This window comes from Pongo abelii, chromosome 8, assembly GCF_028885655.2.
Source record: "Pongo abelii isolate AG06213 chromosome 8, NHGRI_mPonAbe1-v2.0_pri, whole genome shotgun sequence".
NCBI lineage: Eukaryota > Metazoa > Chordata > Mammalia > Primates > Hominidae > Pongo > Pongo abelii.
Window position 1 is genome coordinate 52,602,606 of NC_071993.2, and position 21,551 is coordinate 52,624,156.

A 21,551-nucleotide genomic window follows, 5' to 3' on the forward strand; every position below is an offset into this window, starting at 1 on the left:
GCTGATGGTCCCGCACTCTGCATGGTCCCTCTGCACATGGGCCCACACCTTTGTGACGCCCCTTTCTTAAACCCTCATCCTAGTGTACCATCTGTTTTTTGCCAAGATGAGCTGAAGGGTCTGCAGGAAGAAGGGCTTCATAACTGAGACCTTGGGTAGATGCGCAGGAGGGAGTTTCAGAGCCAGCATTTTCTAACTACCAGAAAAAGAGAAGTGCCCTGTCCACAACCTTCCACATTCTGTCGACCACAAGAATAAATGAACTTTGTGATTTTTTTCCTGTCATTAGGTAGGGGGACAAAAATCCTCTTATCTCCCTGTTCAGAAATATTCTGGAAATTTGGTTTCTTAAGTCAAATTCCACATCAGAAACGATGGGATGTGAACTGGTAGCTTAAGAACAGCAGGTACAGAATAACTTTTTTCTCCTTTGTCTCAGTTTTCTTAGCTATAAAATGGGGGTAACAGTCATCTCTTCCTACTTACCCCACCAAACTTCGTGAAGAACACACTAGCTACAGGAAACTTGGCAAAGAGAAAGAGTTTGATGCTGTCATGGCAGAAGCAGTGGCTTCCTCTTATTGTTACGGTGGCTGCCTGGCCTTTGAAGGCTTATCTTTCCAGGTTTAAACTGAGAGCAAGCCGAAGGGTTATGACTCGAAGTGAGGTAGGATTTTGCCAGGCACACTGGGAGGCTGGGTATGCAAGGCGGTTCATTCAGGGAGCCTGGGCTGACCTTGACGCCTGCGTCTCTGATGCTCTGTACCAGGTCAGCTGTGTGTCCCTAACAAAGAATGGCCTCCTAACTGGGGTCTGCACATCTGGGCATCTTAGTAAGGGGAACAGATTTGAGGTTCTTCTTTCAGCGAAAGGTGAGACTTTGGGTTGAAGAACTGGTAACTGTGATTTGCAGGCTTGTCCATGGCCCCTCAGAGCTGGCACTTGGGGTGCTCCTTGTCCACCCCTTCCCTCCCCAGGCCCACATGGGGCACCCCGAGCTTGCCTGAGCCCTACTGTGATCTCACAGAGGGCAGGCTATGCACTAGAAAGTGATGCCACACCCTGGCAACTAGAGAAGTGCCCATCCAGGGGCATGTCCCATAGGTATCTGCCTGTATGGACCCTAGTTACCCACTGACAAAAAGAGGGGCACAAACCTCCCCTGTAGAACTGTAGCGCAGAGTGAGGACATGATGACAGTGAGGCCTGGGGCCACCCGCTCCACCCTCAGGGGCTTGTAAGAATCCCAAGGAAAGTCATACCTCCTGCAGGTGGGTCGAGGCACAGGGCAGAGCCCTCCCACTTCCCGCCCCTGCACAGCAGTGTCATTCCTCCTATGACTACAGTGCTTTGAGGACAGGAAGAACTTTCAGTTCTTGGGAAGCCCGGGGCAGAAAGGGCCTGAGCTGCTCACCGCATCCATCCCTCAGGACAACCTCGCCATCGCCAGTGATCCAGCGGTAGCAGGGGAACTCGATGTAGTCCCCGTGGGGCGTCTTCAGCGTGATGTACTTCAGGTACCAGTCGTCATTCAGCCAGTACTTGCGCTTCTCGATTCTGACCAGCTGGATCTCGCCCAGTTCCTCGTCCACAGTCACGTCATACGAATCCACCTGGGAAGGAGAACAGGCAATCAGGCCATGCGTGGTCTCCTGAGCCTTTGTTCTGGAGGTGTTGAGAATTTGTCACCCCAAAGTATGCTGCTGTGGCACAGGGACTATGTTGAATGAAAAGCACTTAAAAAAACAGCAGGTGCAAGATACTCTGACATTCGTGCTGTTTCTTAGAAGCAGGAGATGAAAGTCCCCTGTGAAAGATGTCCTCCCTATACCAAAAGGAAAGTAACACTCTTTTCATCAAGGTTGGGAAGTTGAAGCCAAAGGAAATCCATACAAACAGATCTTGTACAATGAACCCTTACCTCCCGAGTCACTTCCCTGCCCAGTTACCTGTCCTAGCCCAAGCCCCTTGGCCTTATCACGTTTCACGACGATTCATTCAATGCAGTATCTAAGGGGGATTGACTCTAACTGCTTCTTGGGGTCTTCAACTTTTTAGGAGGGCTCCCATGCCACGTACAACTTGTATTAAAGAAATCTGTATGCTTTCGCCCATGAATCTGTCTTATGCCGATTCTGAGACCTAGCTGAAATGGGAAGAGGTAGAGTTTTGCCTCCACTACAGTTCATGGAGCCAAGATTCTTCATGAACACCTTAAATGAACTCCTGAATTCATTTAGCCAAGCCATTCACTGAAGGCCTGTCCCTGTCAAGGCTCAGTGCTACGACCCAGGCGGGTGAAAGAAATGGACAAACCCTGGGCCCTGCCCTTGAGGAGAGAGAATCCAGTGAGCCAAGATGGTGCTGTGCTGCTCAGAGGGCAACGTCTGTTGTCTGCACTTAGCTCAGGCTGGAGGATGGGGAGACGCCCAGACTCATGCCTGCACCTGCAAGGCTGTGCCCAGTGAGGGTCCGCAGCTGCCCCCACATGGGATAGCCTTGTGGGAGGCCTTTACAACTGGAGATGGGCTTGCTGACAGTGGATCCCCACAATGACTCTGGGAGTGCAGGGGAGTTACGACCCCTTCCACAGATGAAGACAGCGAGGCTCAGTGACTCCCACCTCTGCCACTTGCCAGCAGAACTGGAGTCCCACCCCAGGTCTTTCCATCATAGCCACTTCCTCTGTTTCCAGTTTTCAGTGGGGCTAATAAGTGAGTGAAAATGGTGAGGCTTAGATACAGGGAGCTCGCATGGATTCAAGTCGTCCTGGGACATTTGCAGTTCACAGCTGCATGGTGATGCCCAGAGAACAGTGAGACCAAGCACCTCTGGCTGCACCTGTGGCATTACTGGTGGCAGGGTGAGGCTGGCCTTGCAGCTAGAAGGCACCACCCCAGGCTGTGTACAGCGCAGCTGCCCAAGCCTCTGGGACAAGGCTGCTTGGCCCCCTCCCTGCCAGGCTCCTGCTTCCAGGACATGAGTGGCTCTGAAGCAACAGCCATAGCTTCTGGAAGGCTTTTGTCCCTGCAGCAATGGATGGCAGACAGGAAGTTGGGATGAAAGGCTCAGGCATTGCATCACGCATTCTGATGACCAGCAGGTTTGGAAAGCCCCGGACTCGATGCCCTCCAAGGCATGTTCTTTTTTATTTTGAGGTGGAGTCTCACTGTGTTGCTCAGGCTGGAGTGCAGTGGCTCGATCTCGGCTCACTGCAACCTCCACTTCCAGGGTTCAAGTGATTCTCCTGCCTCAGTCTCCCAAGTAGCTGGGACTACAGGCACCTGCCACCACATCTGGTTAAGTTTTGTATTTTTAGTAGAGACAGGGTTTCACCATGTTGGCCAGGCTGGTCTCAAACTCCTGACCTCAAGTGATCCGCCTGCCTCGGCCTCCCAAAGTGCTGGGATTACAGTCATGAGCCACTGTGCCTGGCCCCCGCAAGGCACTTTCTAAGCCAGATTCATCAACCCTTGAACTTTATCCCTGGCGGCAGAACCTAGAGTTCTCAGCATGATGGCAAAGTGGAAAGGGCGAGGGGTATCATCCTTTGTGCGAGCGCAGGCATCCCCATTCCATGCCCAGCCTCCATGCTGCCAGGAGGACCCCTGGAGGGCTTCCTAAGAGGAATGGGAACTTGAGTGTTTTCCACAAACCTCTTGGCTCTGAACACCGTGAGCAGTTTGGGGTGGCTGACGTTGAGGCCAGACACTTGTGGTCAGAAAGCGGAAGCTTCCTCCCTGTGCTCTGTGGTCTAGGCCAGAGGCCCTAAGAACAGTTTCTGATGACAGAGGAGCCAGGCCCATGTGCTGGGATGACATGTCTTGGGTCCAGCCACAGGTGGACCAGCCTCGGCCCCACGACAATGCCCCTCCTGCAGGGAGAGTATCAGCCTCACCTGCCACCTCTGAGCAAGCCTTCCTGCCACAGCTTGTCCTCAGGAGAGCAGGGCCACACACAAGGCCTCGCCCATCATGGACAGGGTGGGCAGGTTCTGATGGGACAGGAGTCTCAGCATCTCAGGGGCTTGGGCCCATCTGGAGGAGGATAGTGGGGGCTAAGTGGCCCAGGACTGGATACGTGTCGGGCCTGCCCCACGCCAGGCCCTGCATGCCACAGGGATTTACGAGGCCTCAGCTGCAGGTTGTGAGCCAAGACAGAGATTCTTGATCCCACCGAGGAGTGAGGAGAGGGCAGTGAGGGGTAGAAGCCTGGGTGGGTCTTGGGGTCTGGAGCTCTGAATTCACATCCCAGCTTCAGGCAACTAGCTGGATGGCCTGGGCACATTGCTTCATTCTCTGAAGCTGTTTCTTCATCTACCCAAGGGAGATACCCCTCACTTGCAGGACCACTGAGAAAATGAAATGACACCATCCTGGGTGGCCTCCTTTCTCCAGAGGCACAGGCCACTGGTTGTGTGCATCAGAACCACCGGTGCCCCTTCCTGAATCCAGGGGGTTGCAGGGAACCAGGCCCTGCACCACCTGTGAGCTAGCATGGGCTCCTGCATCACGGCCACTTCGTGACTACATGTGCCAATCCGAGTAACCCGAGCACACATGGGAGGAGGAAACTGAACCTGTGACCTCAAACTCCTTCGCTCAAAGCCCAGAAGGAACTCCTGAAAGGGTGGAGACAGGGCTGTGAGGACAGAGGGAGAGTGGGAGGCATTCTGAGTGCTGGTGGGGCAGGCAGAGCAAGTCTGTGTGCAGTGAGGACTGAGGGGCGGCCACCAGAGGCCCGGGCCTGGTCTGAGTGTGGCTGCTGCAGGGGAAGTAGCTTTCCTATGGCTCTGAGGGGCTGGAGAGGGAGGAAGGTGTCCCCAGGGGATAGATGCCAGGAAAGCTGGGGTGGGGCGGGAGGAGCCAACAGGGACACTCTCATGGGAGGGAGGCTCCCAGTACCTTGGACTAAGAGGGCAGGGAGATGGGCTGAGGAGGCATTCCAGGACTGGGCAGGTCCCACAGGGAGGGCCCGATGTCTACCTGGGGGTGACAACCCACACGAAGAGACTGAACAGCTTCTCTGAGGGAGTGGACAGTGGGGTGACCCTCCAGCACACCTGTGGTGCAGTCACAGGGGACTGGGACACTCCCGGCCCCCTGCCCTACCCATACCCGCAGGCACCTGGTGGAGAGCCCCTGAGTTTCACTTGGGGTGAAATCACTAGGCAGATTTACAAGGACTCCATCTGCCATCTGACGGGGCCTTCCACAGCAGGAGGGGGCCAGGCCTGCAGTCTGGCTGGTCTATGGCCAGCCCAGCCACTTTCCTGGTGCTGGCTTCAGGCCTGAATGTGATAAGAGGTGAACAAGGGGCAGAGGGCTCCAGCCTCGACCCAACTCACGAAGTAAAAGACAAAGCTTGATGGCTGTGGTTCTAACATCCCAGGGGCCACTACTGGAAGAATGACAGACAGAGAAAGGCCTCCCCCCAGGAAAATACCAGGGTCACATGTGTCAAACTGCAAAATAAGATCTTTGGAAGGTTTGTGGAACTACAGTGCCCACCTTCCTCCCTCCTCTCTGGGCCAAGTATACTAGGCTGATGCTATATTTGTCTATTTGCTGTGACACATTAAATTCTCAGGTGACACACTGAATTATGGTGGGCACTATCAACAGTGGACACCCCCCAACAGGCCCTCAGGAAGCACTGGACCTGGGAATGGCCGAGCGGATGATTATCCTGCTTTACAGATAGAAACTGAGGCTCAGAGAGCAATGGTGGCCTCAAGATCAGAACCTACACCTGTGTGATGGCCAAGCCCAGGTTCCTCCCACAGTTCCCCAAGGCCACATCTTGAGAAAAGCCCTGAACCAGAAGCTAGAAGGCCCAGCTTTGAGCCCTGGTTTGTACCCTGGATGGAGTGTACAGGGGCAATGTGGAGTGGCATGGAAGGAAGGGAAAAGCTTCATAAGAGAGGGTATTTCAGGCAGCTTTTGGGGGCTGATGAGATTTCAGGGGGCAGGTGAGTAGGAGGGTAGGCATGGGTAGCACATTTCAGATGTGGGGAACTGGGAGGGCAGGGTCCCCGGGGGAGTCACACGTGGGAGGACGAAGGCTGGACGCAGTTTCTGGGACAGAAGTGGGTGGCGTGGTGGTGCAGATGCTGGAGACAGACAAGAGAAACCTGCAACTCACCGGCCTCATTTCACAAGGGGCCACTTTGCTGACTTTGCTTGTTGCTTTTAACTTTTTATTGGATATGTAGTTTTAAAGCTTTTGAATATTTCGGCAAAGAGTGAGTTGGTCAGTTTTCATGTGAGTTTTCTATCAGCATTTTAGGAAAGTTTTCATCTGTCTTTCATCAGATCTCTGCTGTTGCTGGGACAGGGAGACGGATCTCTCTGCGGAAGCAAGGATGTGTGCCCCACCCCCAGACTACCCATCTTGGAGGGGGACTAATGAAGGGCTTGTGGGAGGAGGAAGCTATAGAGCAGAGAGGAAGATTTGGGGCCAGTCAAAACAGAGACTCGGGATGAGAGAGGGGGAGGCTATGGGGAAGAGCTGAGGAGAACAAGAGATGGAGAGAGGGATGAGGGCAGTGGATAGGGAGACCAAGGAGCAGAGAAGGGGGACTATGTGGGACAGAGAGCCGGAGATTGAGGGAGCAGAGAAGGGGCCTCTGAGAGGTGGCTGGAAGACAGAGTGTAGAAGAAAATTCAGAGCAAAAAAGAAGGGAGAGTTGTAGGGCAGAGAGCAGAAATGGGGGGCATTTAGGGAACTGGGAGCAGGGGAAGGAAGAGGAGGCAGAAAAGGGGGCAGAATGTAGGGAAAAGATGGCTCAGCGGGGAGGCTGGGAGATGAGAGATGGATTGAGGGTCATAACAAAGAAATATTTATGCTCCACTAATATATTCCCATTCACGAGAAGGAGGTATTCTAGAATTAATTTTTCATGAATGTAAGAATACTCACTCACTATATTTAACATTATAACACTTTTCTACACTTGTTGAACATATTCAAGTATCATATATTAAACACTACGCTATTGCCCTTAGCTTTCTTAAAAGTACCAGCATGGAATGAAATGGGCCAACTAAGATTTCTCAGAAATCTTCAGATCTGTTACAGTTATTGTATCCGATCTGAATTACTTTAAATTTACAGAGTTAAAGAAACAAATCAACTTGTTAAATTTGCCTAGACATGGGTTAGCCTCTTGAAATAGGGCCATTCTGTATAGGATCCCGGCTTTCTCCAGCAGACAGTGAGGAGCCAAGGAAGACACAACCGTTTATAGGATAATCCCACCTGCGAAGGACTTGATTCCCAGTCCTGACTGAATCACTATGCAGAACTCTGATGAGAATAACAAGGGACTTGTGACTCACTTTATCAAGGAAAAAAATCAGTCCTGTCCATTATTCTACTGAACTATGCCCCGGAGGAGGGGGGTGTTGACCTGCCAATAACTTGGAAATGATTAAATTGTGTGGAAGTACCTTTATTGTAATCGTTACTACTGTTAACAATACAGATTTTAACACTTTTCCCTGTAAAATGGGATAACCTTGTCTTCTCAGCAAGTACTTCCTCTAGGGTTTCTCTTTTACCTTTACCCAAAAAGGATGATTGTCTTTACAGATACCAAGCTGGGAGAATGAGGAAGTAGTTCTGGGCCGGGCAAGAGAAAGTGTGGAGTAACTTTGCATCAACAGGAACTTTCTCAAAAGCTGATTTTTTCAAGGAAATTTCAGCCTTAGCTGGTTCCCCACCCTGCAGTAGCCCCCACCCCCATCCGCCCCCTGCCCCACCCCTGACTTATAGCCCTCTCATCCCAATGGAAATGTGACATGCAAATCTCTCCTGAAATTTTCGCCTGGGATTCCGGCTGAGGTGTTTAATTATAATGTCATTTGAATGACTTCTCAGGGTGGGGAAGACAGACCGAGAGAGGGAGATAGTGGACAAAACAGTGCCTTCACTCTTTGTCCGAAGAGCCCGCTATGGCCACGTTAGCATGTCCCCTCCAGGGGGAAACGTGCCGTGCAGTGCAGTGTGAGCACACCAATGGCCTGTGCTTCTCGAACCTTATGATGTGTGGAGGAAAACGGGGAGGGGGAAGCACTTACAAAGGGGAAGTAGTCTGTACCCTGTCCTTCTCCCCTAGTGTGGGGGAATCCATGAAATAATGCAAGTAAATGAAGGTGTGCCAGAAATAGCAGAGGGTGCCATCACCCTAAATGGATGACACATTAACTCCAGGGCACCGCAGTCCTTAGGGTCAGTTTCCTGACTGGGGCAACACCTAACTCTTCTTGAAGGGAGCTCAAGCCAGGTTGCTAGTAGTGAACTTGGCTTGAGGGCCATGTCGTGCTACAGCGAGGGTCTGAGGCTCCTGGATAGGAATCGAGCCCATGGAGAGCTTGGAATCCAGAAAAAGGGCAGTTTTTACTTACTTTAGGCTCTGCACACCTAAAACACAAATTTTATCCAAGAGTAATCAGTTGAAACATGAACTTGCCAGTTGTATTTGTTCATTACGAGCAATTTCATAGAGTTTGATCAAATAGTAAACTAAATGGTGAGAAGGCAGCTTGGTAAAGTCTAAATCTTTTTGGTCTAGTTAGGAGCTGGGGTGGGGTTGGAAGGGAACTGATATTCCCTGTGTACCTGCAGTATGTCTGGTACCAGTCATTTATGGAGCGCTTCCTCTGTGCCAGGTAGTGGATTAGGCACTTCATTAAAGGCTCAGTGAGAACTGCGACCTGCCCATACTCGTGGAAAAGAGTCGTGGGGCTGGAATTCAGGTCCAGATCAGCATTAGGAACTAGCTTCCATATGCTGAGGGCTCCCCCGAGTCCTCACACCTAGCGTAGAAATGTTCCTTGGTGTACATTCTGCTGGGAGGGAGTGCAGCCCCTCCATTTAGGAAAGGCCTCTCCTGGCCTGGGTTCTGTTCCTTCCCTTTAATTTCCTCTGGGGCCTGTCCTGAGAATGTAAGCTGCCCAGGTGCCGTCTGAGCCACCAGATGGGCCTGGGCTCACCCATGACTCATGGACCAGACTGAAGCCAACTCTCCATTTTACAGCTCGGGAAACTGAGGCCCAGACAGACGGTAGAGTGAGCTGGTGGTCATGTCTGGACGGAACTCAGGCCTCTGGACCCGCTGACCTGCACCCTTCCCCACGGCTCACAGCTGGCTGCTCGGAGGTGCCCTCAGAGTTCTGTGAGCATGACTCCTCTGCCTCTCCCTCCCTGTGCGACCTGCAGAAGGAGCCTGAGGAAGAGGTGGCACAAGAAATGCGGCCCAGTGAAGGGGGCTCCGGAGCCTCGGAGCCCAGATCTTGAAATGGAGAGGAAACCTTGGGCCTTCTCCTCCCAGGGGAGACGTGCGGCGCCTTGCACAAGGCACGCGGGAAGTCTCCCGTTTCCCACACGGGTCGCGGCCGCCGCGAGGGGTCCTGGACGCTTCCCCACCAGGGTACCCACCGGCCGCTGGGAGCCCAGGGCACGCCCCACCGCAGTTCTGCCCGCCCTGACAGGGTCCTAGACACCCCCAGCCCTGTCCGGGCCGCCCCGACGGGCCCTCGGCGCCCCCGCCCAGGCCTCTGCCGTCCAAACCGGGTCCCGGACGCACCTCAGCCCGCGCCCCACCCGCGTCCCGCCAGCGCTCACCGCGCCGCGCTCGAAGTCGTTGTAGAAGGGCTTGTCCAGCAGGTGCTTCTCGCTGCAGCCCGCCGAGCCCACGAGGCTGAGGTAGATGTAGTCGTCAGTGCCGGCGAACCACTGGCTGCCAGTGGCCACGGTGACCGTATAGGAGGGCATGGCGCGGGCCGCGGGAGCAGCGAGCGCGGGGAGCCTCGACGCGGCGGTCCAGGCGTCCGCATCTGGCGCCGCAGCCTCCTCCCACCACTGGTCCGGGGCCCCGATCCCGGCCCCGCCCTCGCCCCCGCCCTCGCCCCGGTCACCCCGGCCCCGCCCCGGCCTGGCCCCTGGCTCCCGGCCGCCCCCGCCCCCGCCCCCGCCCCCGCCCCCGCCCCCGCCCCCGCAGTACTTCTCTCCCACTCTTCACGCGGCGCCGACTCCGCGGGACCTCGCCTCGGGCGGGGCAGGGGGCCTCGCTCCTGGGTCTCTCCTCAGCGAGGTGTCTGTTCCCGCAGCCAGGGGACTGGGGCAACCTCGGCTGCCATCCCTCATCCATTCGTTCACTCGGTCTCTCCTGCATTGCTTCCACCCTTTGCCCTGCCTGCCTGCCTCGGCTTCGCCAAGTGCCAGGCTCCTGTAGGCCCTGGGGTGGAGCTGCGGGGACTCCCTAGAAATCTAGGCACAGCTTCTGTTCTCCCCAAGTTCTCAGTGCCACTTGCGGTACTTGGAGCAGGGGTGCTCCGGGAGTCTGCAGAGGAGGAGCGACCCATGGGAGAATCAGGAGGGCTTCCTGGAGGAGGCCACCCCAGCGCTGATACTGAGGATGGATTCTGGAGCACAGAGGCTCCCTCAGCGCCGGCTTCTTCACTGGCTGGACCTGCGGATCCTGGCGGGGGGCAGGCGGGCGCCGAGATCGCGCCCAGGCCCGGAGATAGCCAGTGGTCGCAGGAGGCAGGCGGGACAGGGTCACCACGTCTGGACATGCGGGGCTGTCTAGGGTAGGCCAGGGGTCACGGGTCGGCTCTCTGAATCGCGGCGGGCAAATGCCTGGAAAGGTGTGGAGGTTTTGCGCGCTCCTGGGCGGCTTCCCGCGGCTGGGGCCTGACCCCCAGGTTCCCGCCCACTCCTGGCGCCCACCTCCCCTAGCCCCGCCGGCAGCGCGGGGTCTGACGGGCACACAGTCGCGTGTCATGATCTCGGCTAAATTTAAACACTAGCGCACCGTGCGTGGGGCGGCGGGGATGTGAAGTCCCCAAAGGCGGCTGCCTACATTCTCATCAACGCTTCATGTCTGTGAAGCAGCAGAGTCCCTATAGCATCTCCTCATACTATCTTGGGTTTGTGCACCTGGCAAATGGCGTTGAACGTCTTTTCACATGCTTATTGGATATCTGTATGTCTTTGGAGAGATGTATATTCAGATGCTTGACTCTTTGGAAAACTGGGCTATTTATCTTTTTTATCATTGAATTGCATTATTTATATATCCTGGATAGAAGTCTCTAATCGGATATATGACTTACAGGCATTTTTATTGCTTCTGCGGGTTGTGTTTTCACTTTCTTGATGATGTTTGAAGCACAAAAGTATTTAATTTTAAGTCCAATTTCTTTTGTCGCTTGTGATTTTGGGGTCATATCTGAGAAACCACTGCCTACAATAAGATCTTAAAGATTTACTCCTAGGTTTTCCTCTAGGATTATTATAGTTTTAGCTTTTCATTTAGATCCGTGACCCATTTTGAGTTAGTTTTTATGTATGGAGCGATAAAAGAATTCAAATTCATTGTGTTTGTTTGTCCATGCGTATCCGGTTGTCCATGCATCATTTGTTGAATTCGTTATTCTTTTCCCATTGCGTTGTCTTGACACCTTATTAAAAAGTAATTCATTATAAACATAACGGTTTATTTCTGGACATTCGATTCTAGTCCATTGATCTGTAATGTACATGCTGTACAGTGCCACACTGCTTGATTACCTCAGTGTTATAGTAAGTTTTGAAATTGGAAAATGTTAATCCACCAACGCTGTTCTTTATTTTTCAATATTGTTTTGGTTATTCTGGATCCTTTGAGATTCCATATAAATTATAGAATCAGCTTGTCAATTTCAGCCAAAAAGCAAGCTGGGATTTTGATAGGGGTTGAGTTGAAGCTGTAGATCAATTTGGGGAATATTGTCACTTTAACAATATTAAATCTTCTGATCCATAGGATATGTTTCAGTTTATTTAAATCTTTTCTTTTCTTTTCTTTTCTTTTGGCTCTTTGGAGTCTCCCTCTGTTGCCCAGGCTAAAGTGCAGTGGTGCAATCTGGGCTCACTGCAACCTCTGCTTCCCAGGTTCAAGTGATCCATTTACTTAAATCTTTTCTGACTTATTTCAAAATATTTTGTAGTTTTCAGTGCACTTTTTGTTTATTTCTAAATAATTTATTTTTGATATTATTGTAAATGGAATTTTAATTCATTTTGAGATTGCTAATTGCTAGTGTATAGAAAAACACTTGATTTTTGTACATTCATTTTATATTCTGCAAACTTGCTGAACTTGTTTATTAGTTCTAATGGTTTGTGTGTGTGCACATGTGCACATTTTCTGTATGCAAGATCATGTCATGAGCGAGTAGAGATAGTTTTACTTCTTCTTTTATCTGGTAGCCTTTTATTTCTTTTTCAGGGATAATTGCCCTAGCCAGAACCTCAGTACAAGGTTAAATGGAAGTGGAAAAGCAGGCATCTTTGTCTTGTTCCTGGTTCAAGAGGTGAACACTCAGCCTTTCAGTATTAAGTTTGATGCTAGCTGGGAGTTTTCACAGATGCCATTTACCAGGTTGAGGGAGTTCCCTTTTATTCTTTTCGTTTTAAAGTGTTTTTAACGTGAAAAGATACTGACTGTTATCAAAAAAATTTTCTGTATCAGTTAAGATATGCAATTTTTTCCTGTATGCTATATTAATGTTATGATTATTTTTGTTTTAAAATATTTGATTGACAAATCAAAATTTCTATTTCAAGGAGTAAAATGTGATGATTTGATATATGTATATATTGAATGCTGACTGTCACAGTCAGATTAACATATCTATCACCACCTATAGTTACCATTTGTGTGTGTGTATGTTGGGGGGGTGCTGGGGATGCTTAAAATCTGCTCTTATCCAATTTCAAGTAATAACACAGTTATAAACTATAGTCACCATGCTGTACATTTGATCCCCAGAACTTATTCATCTTTTTTTGTTTTGTTTTGTTTTGTTTTGAGACGGAGTTTCGCTCTGTCACCCAGGCTGCAATGCAGTGGCACAATCTTGGCTGACTGCAGCCTTGACTTTCCAATTTCAAATGATCTTCCCCCCTCAGCCTCCTGAATAGCTGGGACTACAGGTGTATGCCACCACTCCCAGCTAATTCTTATATTTTTATTTTTTGTAAAGATGAGGTCTCACTTTCTTGCCTAGGCTGGTCTCAAGCAATCCCTCCGCCTCAGCCTTCCAAAGTATTGGGATTACCAACATGAGCCACCGCACCTGGCATTCATCTTACAACTGAAAGTTTATACTCTTTGCCCAACATTTTCCTTCTTCCCCACATCCCCTAGCTCCTGATGAATACTGTTCTACTTATTCGTCTTCAAGTTTGAAATTTTTAGATTTGCATATAAATGAGATCATACAATATTTGTATTTCTGTGTCTGGCTTCTTTCACTTAACATAATGTCCTCTGGGTTCATTCATATTGTCACAAATGGCAGGATTTCCTTCTTTGTTATGGCTGAAAAATAGTCCATTGTGTATGTATACATGCACACACACCCCCCTCCCACATTTTCTTTATCCATTGATGGACATTTGGATTTTTTCCTTATCTTGACTACTGTGAATAAAGCTGCAATAAACATGGAAGTACAGATATCTCTTTGACATAGTGATTTGATTCCTTTGGATGTACACTCGTAAGTGGAATTGCTAGATTGTATGGTAGTTCTATTTTTATTTTTTGAGGAACCTCCATTCTATTTTCCATAAAGGCTGTTGCAATTTACATTTCTACCAACAGTGTACAAGGGTTCTTTTTTCTCCATGCCCTTGCCAATATTCATTGTCTCTTGTGTTTTTCATAATAGCTTTCCTAACAGGTGTGGAGTTATATCTCATTGTGGTTTTGATTTGCATTTCCCTGATGATTAGTGATGTTGAACACCTTTTCCTGCACTCGTTGGTCATCTGTGTGTCTTCTTTGAAAAAATGTCTATTCAGATCCTTTGCCCATTATAAAACAGGTTATTATTTTTTTGCTATTGAGATATGTGAGTTCCTTATATATTTTGTATATTTTGATATTAACTTCTTATCAGGTATATGGTTTGCAAATATTTCCTTCCATTCTGTAGGTTGCCTTTTCATGTTGTTGACTTTCTTTTGCCATGCAGAAGCTTTTTAGCTTGATGTAGTCCTTGTTTATTTTTTCGAAAGTCTGTGCTTTTGGTGTAATATTCCAAAAAATTATTGCCAAGGCCAACGTCAAGGAGCTTTTCCCCTATGTTTCCCTCTAGGAGTTTTTGGTTTCAGATCTTACATTTAAGTCTTTAATTCATTTCAAGTTAATTTTTGTATATTAACTTGGGTCCAGTTTTGTATATTAAAAGGGTCTAATTTTATTCTTTTGTATGTAGATATGCAGTTTTCCCAACACCACTTATTGAAGAGATGAGATTATTATTAATTTTATTTATAGCTATTGCAAATGGGAAATGGGATTACTTCCTTGATTTCCTTTTCAGATTGTTTGCTATTGACATATAGAAATGCTACTGATTTTTGTATATTAATTTTGTATCCTGAAACTTTACTGAATTTATCAGTTCTAATCCTTTTTTTATGGAGTCTAGGTTTTTCCAAACAGAAGATCATACCATCTGTGAACAAGGGTAATTTGACTTCTCTCTTCCCAGTTTGGATGCCCTTTATTTCTGTCTCTTGCCTGTTCTAGCTAGGACTTTCAGTACTATGTTCCACTAACACTGGTGAAAATGAGCATCCTTGTCTTGTTCCAGATCTTAGAGGAAAGACTTTCAGTTTCTCCCCATTTAGTATGATTCTAGCTGTGAGTCTGTCATATATGTCTGTTTATTACGTTGAGGTATGTTCCTTCTATCTCCAGTGTTTTTGAGGGTTTTTGTCATGAAGAGACGTTTAATTCTCTCAAATACTTTTTCAGCATCAATTAACGTGACCATATGGTTTTTCTTCTTCATTCTGTTGATATGATATGTTACATTGATTGATTTGTATATGTTGAACCATACTTGCATCCCTGGGATACATCCCATGTGGTCATAATGAATGATTTTTAATGTGATGTTGAATTCAGTTTGCTAGCACTTTTTGAGGATTTCTGCATCAATATTCATGTGAGATATTGGCCTATAGTTTTCTTTTTTTGATGTGTCCTTGGTTTTGATATGGGAGCAGTAATGGCCTCATAGAATAAGTTTGGAAAGATTCCCTCCTCTTCTACTTTTTGGAATAGTTTGAGTAGGATTGGTATTAGTTCTTCTTTAAGTGTTTGATAGAATTCAGCAGTGAAGCCATTGGGTCTCAGGCTTTTCTTTGCTGGGAGAATTTTTATTATGGCTTTGATCTTGTTACTTGTTTTCAGTCTGTTCAGATTTTGAATTTCTTCATGGTTGAATCTTGGTAGGTTGTGTGTGTCTAGGAATTTATCCATTTCTTCAATTTTTGGCATATAGTTGCTCATAGTAGCCACTAATGATCCTTTGAATTTCTGCAGTATCAGTTACAATGTCTGCTTTTTCATCTCTGATTTTATTTATTTGGGTCTTCTCTTTTTCTTAGTCTGGCTAAACGTTTGTCAATTTTGTTTATCTTTTTAAAAAACCAACTTTTCATTTTTTGTTGATCTTTTGTATTGTTTTCTTCATTTCAATTTTATGTATTTCTTTTTTTTTAGGTTGGGAAGTTTAGAGAATGGATTGGTAGAGAAGTTTAATGGTATACTTCACTGATGCTTAAAAATCGTACAGTCTAACAAGTGATCTCACTCTTTCTAAACTGCATTCTACTATCCTGATGTGAAAAAGGGAAATGGAAACTTCTTCACAGAATTAAAATTTAGATAAGAAAATCTAAACTTAAAGTTAAATTTAGATAAGAAAATCTAAACTTAAAGTTGTAATTTTTGCTATTTACTATTGTCATGTGGTATTACCCTGGCACCATGGAATGTGCAGAAGTGAAAGCCATCTGCTCCCCAGCCACACCTAATGTTGGAAGGGGATTTATTTTAACAATTTGGTGCGTATGCCTGAATACTTTCCATGTGTATCCAGATACATATGTGCACATGCAGAGTTATATTAGGTATACCCATCTATGATTTGCTAGTAACATTTTCTTTTTTTTATTTTTATTATACTTTAAGTTCTAGGGTACCTGTGCACAAAGTGCAGGTTTCTTACATAGGTATAGATGTGCCATGTTGGTTTGCTGCATCCATCAACTCATCATTTACATTAGTTATTTCTCCTAGTGCTATCTCTCCCCCAGCCCGCCACCCCGCAACAGGCCCTGGTGTGTGATGTTCCCTGCCCTGTGTCCAAGTGTTCTCATTGTTCAGTTCCCATTTATGAGTGAGAACACGTGGTGTTTGGTTTTCTGTCCTTGTCATAGTTTGCTGAGAATGATGGTTTCCAGCTTCATCCATGTCTCTGCAAAGGACATGAACTCATCTTTTTTATGGCTGCATAGTATTCCATGGTGTATATGTGCCACATTTTCTTAATCCAGTCTATCATTGATGGACATCTGGGTTTGTTAGAAGTCTTTGCTATTGTGAATAGTGCCACAATAAACATACGTGTGCATGTGTCTTTATAGTTGCACCATTTATAATCCTTTGGGTATATACCCAGTAATGGGATTGCTGGGTCAAATGGTATTTCTAGTTCTAGATCCTTGAGGAATGACCACACTGTCTTCCACAATGATTGAACTAATTTACACTCCCAGCAACAGTGTAAAAGCATTCCTATTTCTCCATGTCCTCTCCAGCACGTGTTGTTTCCTGACTTTTTAATGATCGCCATTCTGACTGGTGTGAGATGGTATCTCGTTGTGGTTTTGATTTGCATTTCTCTGATGGCCAGTGATGATGAGCATTTTTTCATGTGTTTTTTGGCTGCATAAATGTCTTCTTTTGAGAAGTGTCTTTTCATATACTTGGCCCACTTTTTGATGGGGTTGTTTTTTTCTTGAACATTTGTTTAAATTCTTTGTAGATTCTGAATATTAGCTTTTTCAGATGGGTAGATTGCAAAAATTTTCTCCCATTCTGTAGGTTGCCTGTTCACGCTGATGGTAGTTTCTTTTGCTGCGCAGAAGCTGTTTAGTTTAATTAGAGCCCAATTGTCAATTTTGGCTTTTGTTGCCCTTGCTTTTGGTGTTTTAGTCATTAAGTCCTTGCCCATGCCTATGTCCTGAATGGTATTGCCTAGGTTTTCTTTTAGGGTTTTATGGTTTTAGGTCTTACATTTAAGTCTTTAATCCATCTTGAATTAATTTTTGTATAAGGTGTAAGGAAGGGATCCAGTTTCACCTTTTTACATATGGCTAGCCAGTTTTCCCAGCACCATTTGTTGAATAGGGAATCCTTTCCCCATTTCTTGTTCTTGTCAGATTTGTCAAAGGTCAGATTGTTGTAGATGTGTGGTATTATTTCTGAGGCCTCTGTTCTGTTCCATTTGTCTACATATCTGTTTTGGTACCAGTACCATGTCATGCTGTTTTCATTACTGTAGCCTGGTAGTATAGTTTGAAGTCAAGTAGTATGATGCCTCCAGCTTTGTTCTTTTTGCTTAGGATTGTCTTGTTTATGCGGGCTCTTTTTTGGTTCCATATGAACTTTAAAGTAGTTTTTTCCAATTATGTGAAGAAAGTCATTGGTAGCTTGATGGGGATGGCATTGAATCTATAAATTACTTTTGGTAGTATGGCCATTTTCACGATATTGATTCTTCCTATCCATGAGCATTGAATGTTCTTCCATTTGTTTGTGTCCTCTTTTATTTCGTTGAGCCGTGGTTTGTAGTTCTCTTTAAAGAGGTCCTTCACATCCCTTGTAAGTTGGATTCCTAGGTATTTTATTCTCTTTGAAGCCATTGTGAATGGGAGTTCACTCATGATTTGGCTCTCTGTTATTGGTGTATAGGAATGCTTGGGATTCTTGCACATTGATTTTGTATGCTGAGACTTTGCTGAAGTTCCTTATCAGCTTAAGGAGATTTTGGGCTGAGATGATGGGGTTTTCTAAATATACAATCATGTCATCTGCAAACGGGACAATTTGACTTCCTCTTTTCCTAATTGAATACCCTTTATTTCTTTCTGTTGTCTGAATGCCCTGGCCAGAAGTTCCAGTACTATGTTGAATAGGAGTGGTGATAGAGGGCATCCTTGTCTTGTACTGGTTTTCAAAGGGAATGCTTCCAGTTTTTGCCCATTCAGTGTGATATTGGCTGTGGGTTTCTCATAAATAGTTCTTATTATTTTGAGATACGTCCCATCAATACCTAGTTTATTGAGAGTTTTTAGCATGAAGGGCTGTTGGATTTTGTCAAAGGTCTTTTCTGCATCTATTGAGATAATCATGTGGTTTTTGTTGTTGGTTCTATTTATGTGATGGATTACATTTATTGATTTGTATGTGTTGAACCAGCCTTGCATCCCAGGGATGAAGCCTACTTGATTGTGGTCAATAAGCTTTTTGATGTGCTGCTGAATTTGGTTTGCCAGTATTTTTTTTTTTTTTTTTAAGACGGAGTCTCACTCTGTCCCCCAGGCTGGAGTGCAGTGGCACAATTTTGGCTCACTGCAAGCTCTGCCTCCTGGGTTCACGCCATTCTCCTGCCTCAGCCTCCCTAGTAGCTGGGACTACAGGCGCCAACCATCATGCCCGGTGGTGGACCTCATGATCCACCCATCTCGGCCTCCCAAAGTGCTGGGATTAGAGGCGTGAGCCACCGCGCCTGGCTGGGTTTGCCAGTATTTTATTGAGGATTTTCGCATCGACATTCATCAGGGATATTGGTCTAAAATTCTCTTTTTTTGTTGTGTCTCTGCCAGGCTTTGGTATCAGGATGATGCTGGCCTCATAAAATGAGTTAGGGAGGATTCCCTCTTTTTCTATTGATTGGAATAGTTTCAGAAGGAATGGTACCAGTTCCTCCTTGTACCTCTGGTAGAATTTGGCTGTGAATCCATCTGGTCCTGGACTCTTTTTTGTTGGTAAGCTATTGATTATTGCCACAATTTCAGAGCCTGTTATTGGTCTATTTAGAGAATCAACTTCTTCCTGGTTTAGTCTTGGGAGGGTGTATGTGTCCAGGAATTTATCCATTTATTCTAGATTTTCTAGTTTATTTATATAGAGGTGTTTATAGTATTCTCTGATGGTAGTTTGTATTTCTGTGGGATCAGTGGTGATATCCCCTTTATCTTTTTTTATTGTGTCTATTTGATTCTTCTCTCTTTTCTTTTTTATTAGTCTTGCTAGCGGTCTATCAATTTTGTTGATCTTTTTAAAAACCAGCTCCTGGATTCATTGATTTTTTTGAAGGGCTTTTTGTGTCTCTATCTCCTTCAGTTCTGTTCTGATCTTAGTTATTTCTTGCGTTCTGCTAGCTTTTGAGTGTGTTTGCTCTTGCTTCTCTAGTTCTTTTAATTGTGATGTTAAGTTGTCGATTTTAGTTATTTCCTGCTTTCTTTTATGGGCATTTAGTGCTATAAATTTCCCTGTACATACTGCTTTAAATGTGTCCCAGAGATTCTGGTATGTTGTGTCTTTGTTCTCATTGGTTTCAAAGAACATCTGTATTTCTGCCTTCATTTCGTTATGTACCCAGGAGTCATTCAGGAGCAGGTTATTCAGTTTCCATGTAGTTGTGTGGTTTTGAGTGAGTTTCTTAATCCTGAGTTCTAATTTGTTTGCACTGTAGTCTGAGACACAGCGTGCTGTGATTTCTGTTCTTTTACATTTGCTGAGGAGTGTTTTACTTCCAATTATGTGGTCAGTTTTAGAATAAGTGTGATGTGGTGCTGGGAAGTATGTACATTCTGTTGATTTGGGGTGTAGAGTTCTGTAGATGTCTATTAGGTCTGCTTGGTGAATAGCTGAATTCAAGTCCTGGATATCTTTGTGAACCTTCTGTGCCATTGATCTGTCTAATATTGACAGTGGAGTGTTAAAGTCTCCCATTATTATTGTGTGAAAGTCTACATCTCTTTGTAGGTCTCTAAGGACTTGTTTTATGAATCTGGGTGCTCCCGTATTGGTTGCATATATATATAGGATAGTTTGTTCTTCTTGTTGCATTGATCCCTTTACCATTATGTAATGACTTTCTTTGTCTCTTTTGATCTTTGTTGGTTTAAACTCTGTTTTATCAGAGACTAGGATTGCAACCCCTGCTTTTTTTTTTTCCTTTCCATTTGTTTGGTGGATCTTCCTCCATCCCTATGTGTGTCTTTGCTTGTGAGATGGGTCTCCTGAATACCGCACACTGATGGGTCTTGACTCTATCCAGTTTGCCAGTCTGTGTCTTTAGTTGAGGCATTTAGCCCATTTACATTAGGTTAATATTGTTATGTGTGAACTTGATCCTGTCATTATGATGTTAGCTGGTTATTTTGCCTGTTAATTGTTGCAGTTTCTTCATGTCATCGATGGTCTTTACAATTTGGCATGTTTTTGCAGTGGCTGGTACCAGCTGTTCCTTTCCATGTTTAGTGTTTCCTTCAGGAGCTCTTGTAAGGCAGGCCTGATGGTGACAAAATCTCTCAGCATTTGCTTGTCTGTAAAGGATTTTATTTCTCCTTCACTTATGAAGCTTAGTTTGGCTGGATGTGAAATTCTGGGTTGAAAATTCTTTTCTTTAAGAATGTTGAATATTGGCCCCTACTCTCTTCTGGCTTACAGGGTGTCTGCTGAGAGAGCCGCTTTTAGTCTGATGGGCTTCCCTTTGTCGGTAACCCAACGTTTCTCTCTGGCTGCCCTTAACATTTTTTTCCTTCAGTTCAACCTTGGTGAATCTGACAATTATGTGTCTTGGGGTTGCTCTTCTTGAGGAGTATCTTTGTGGTGTTCTCTGTATTTCCTGAATTTGAATGTTGGCCTGCCTTGCTAGTTTGGGGAAGTTCTCCTGGATAGTATTCTGAAGAGTGTTTTCCAACTTGGTTTCATTCTCCCCATCACTTTCAGGTACACCAATCAAATGTAGATTTGGTCTTTTCACATAGTCCCATATTTCTTGGAGGTGCTTTTCATTTCTTTTTACTCTTTTTTCTCTAATCTTATCTTCTTGCTTTATTTCGTTAATTTGATCTTCAGTCACTGATAGTCTTTCTTCCACTTGATTTAATTAGCTATTGAAGCTTGTGCATGCATCACGATGTCCTCATGCCATGGTTTTCAGCTCCATCAGTCATTTAAGTTCTTCTCTACACTGTTTATTCTAGTTAGCCATTCGTCTAACCTTTTTCAAGGTTTTTTAGCTTCCTTGCAATGGGTTAGAACATGCTCCTTTAGTTTGGAGTAGTTTGTTATTACTGACCTTCTGAAGCCCACTTCTGCCAACTTGTCAAAGTCATTCTCCATCCAGCTTCGTTCCGTTGCCGGTGAGGAGTTGTGATCCTCTGGAGGAGAAGCAGTGCTCAGTTTTTAGAATTTTCAGCTTTTCTGCTCTGGTTTCTCCCCATCTTTGTGGTTTTATCTACCTTTGGTCTTTGATGTTGGTGACTACAGATGAGGTTTTGGTGTGGATGTCCTTTTTGTTGATGTTGATGCTATTCCTTTCTGTTTGTTAGTTTTCCTTCTAGCAGTCAGGTCCCTCAGCTGCAGGTCTGCTGGAGTTTGCTGGAGGTCCATTCCAGACCCT

General features: G+C 46.1%; 1 protein-coding gene across 5 annotated transcripts in view; it reads right to left on the reverse strand.

The window, feature by feature from the left end:
- The window catches only part of ALOX5 (arachidonate 5-lipoxygenase), a 70,178-nt gene extending 60,314 nt beyond the window's left edge, over positions 1-9,864 (reverse strand). For 2 of the 5 annotated variants that reach the window (XM_054522219.2, XM_054522218.2), the window contains exon 1: positions 487-7,455. Coding sequence is in view for 1 of the 5 variants with exons in the window: in XM_024254086.3 (XP_024109854.2) it covers positions 1,415-1,613; positions 9,628-9,777 (349 nt within the window). In the remaining 4 variants the exon portion in view is untranslated. Of the gene's footprint in view, positions 1-486; positions 7,456-9,627 lie in introns of those variants that run through there. The other 3 variants (XM_024254086.3, XM_054522220.2, XM_054522221.1) reach the window with 3 other exon arrangements.
- Between the last annotated feature and the right edge of the window lie 11,687 nt (positions 9,865-21,551).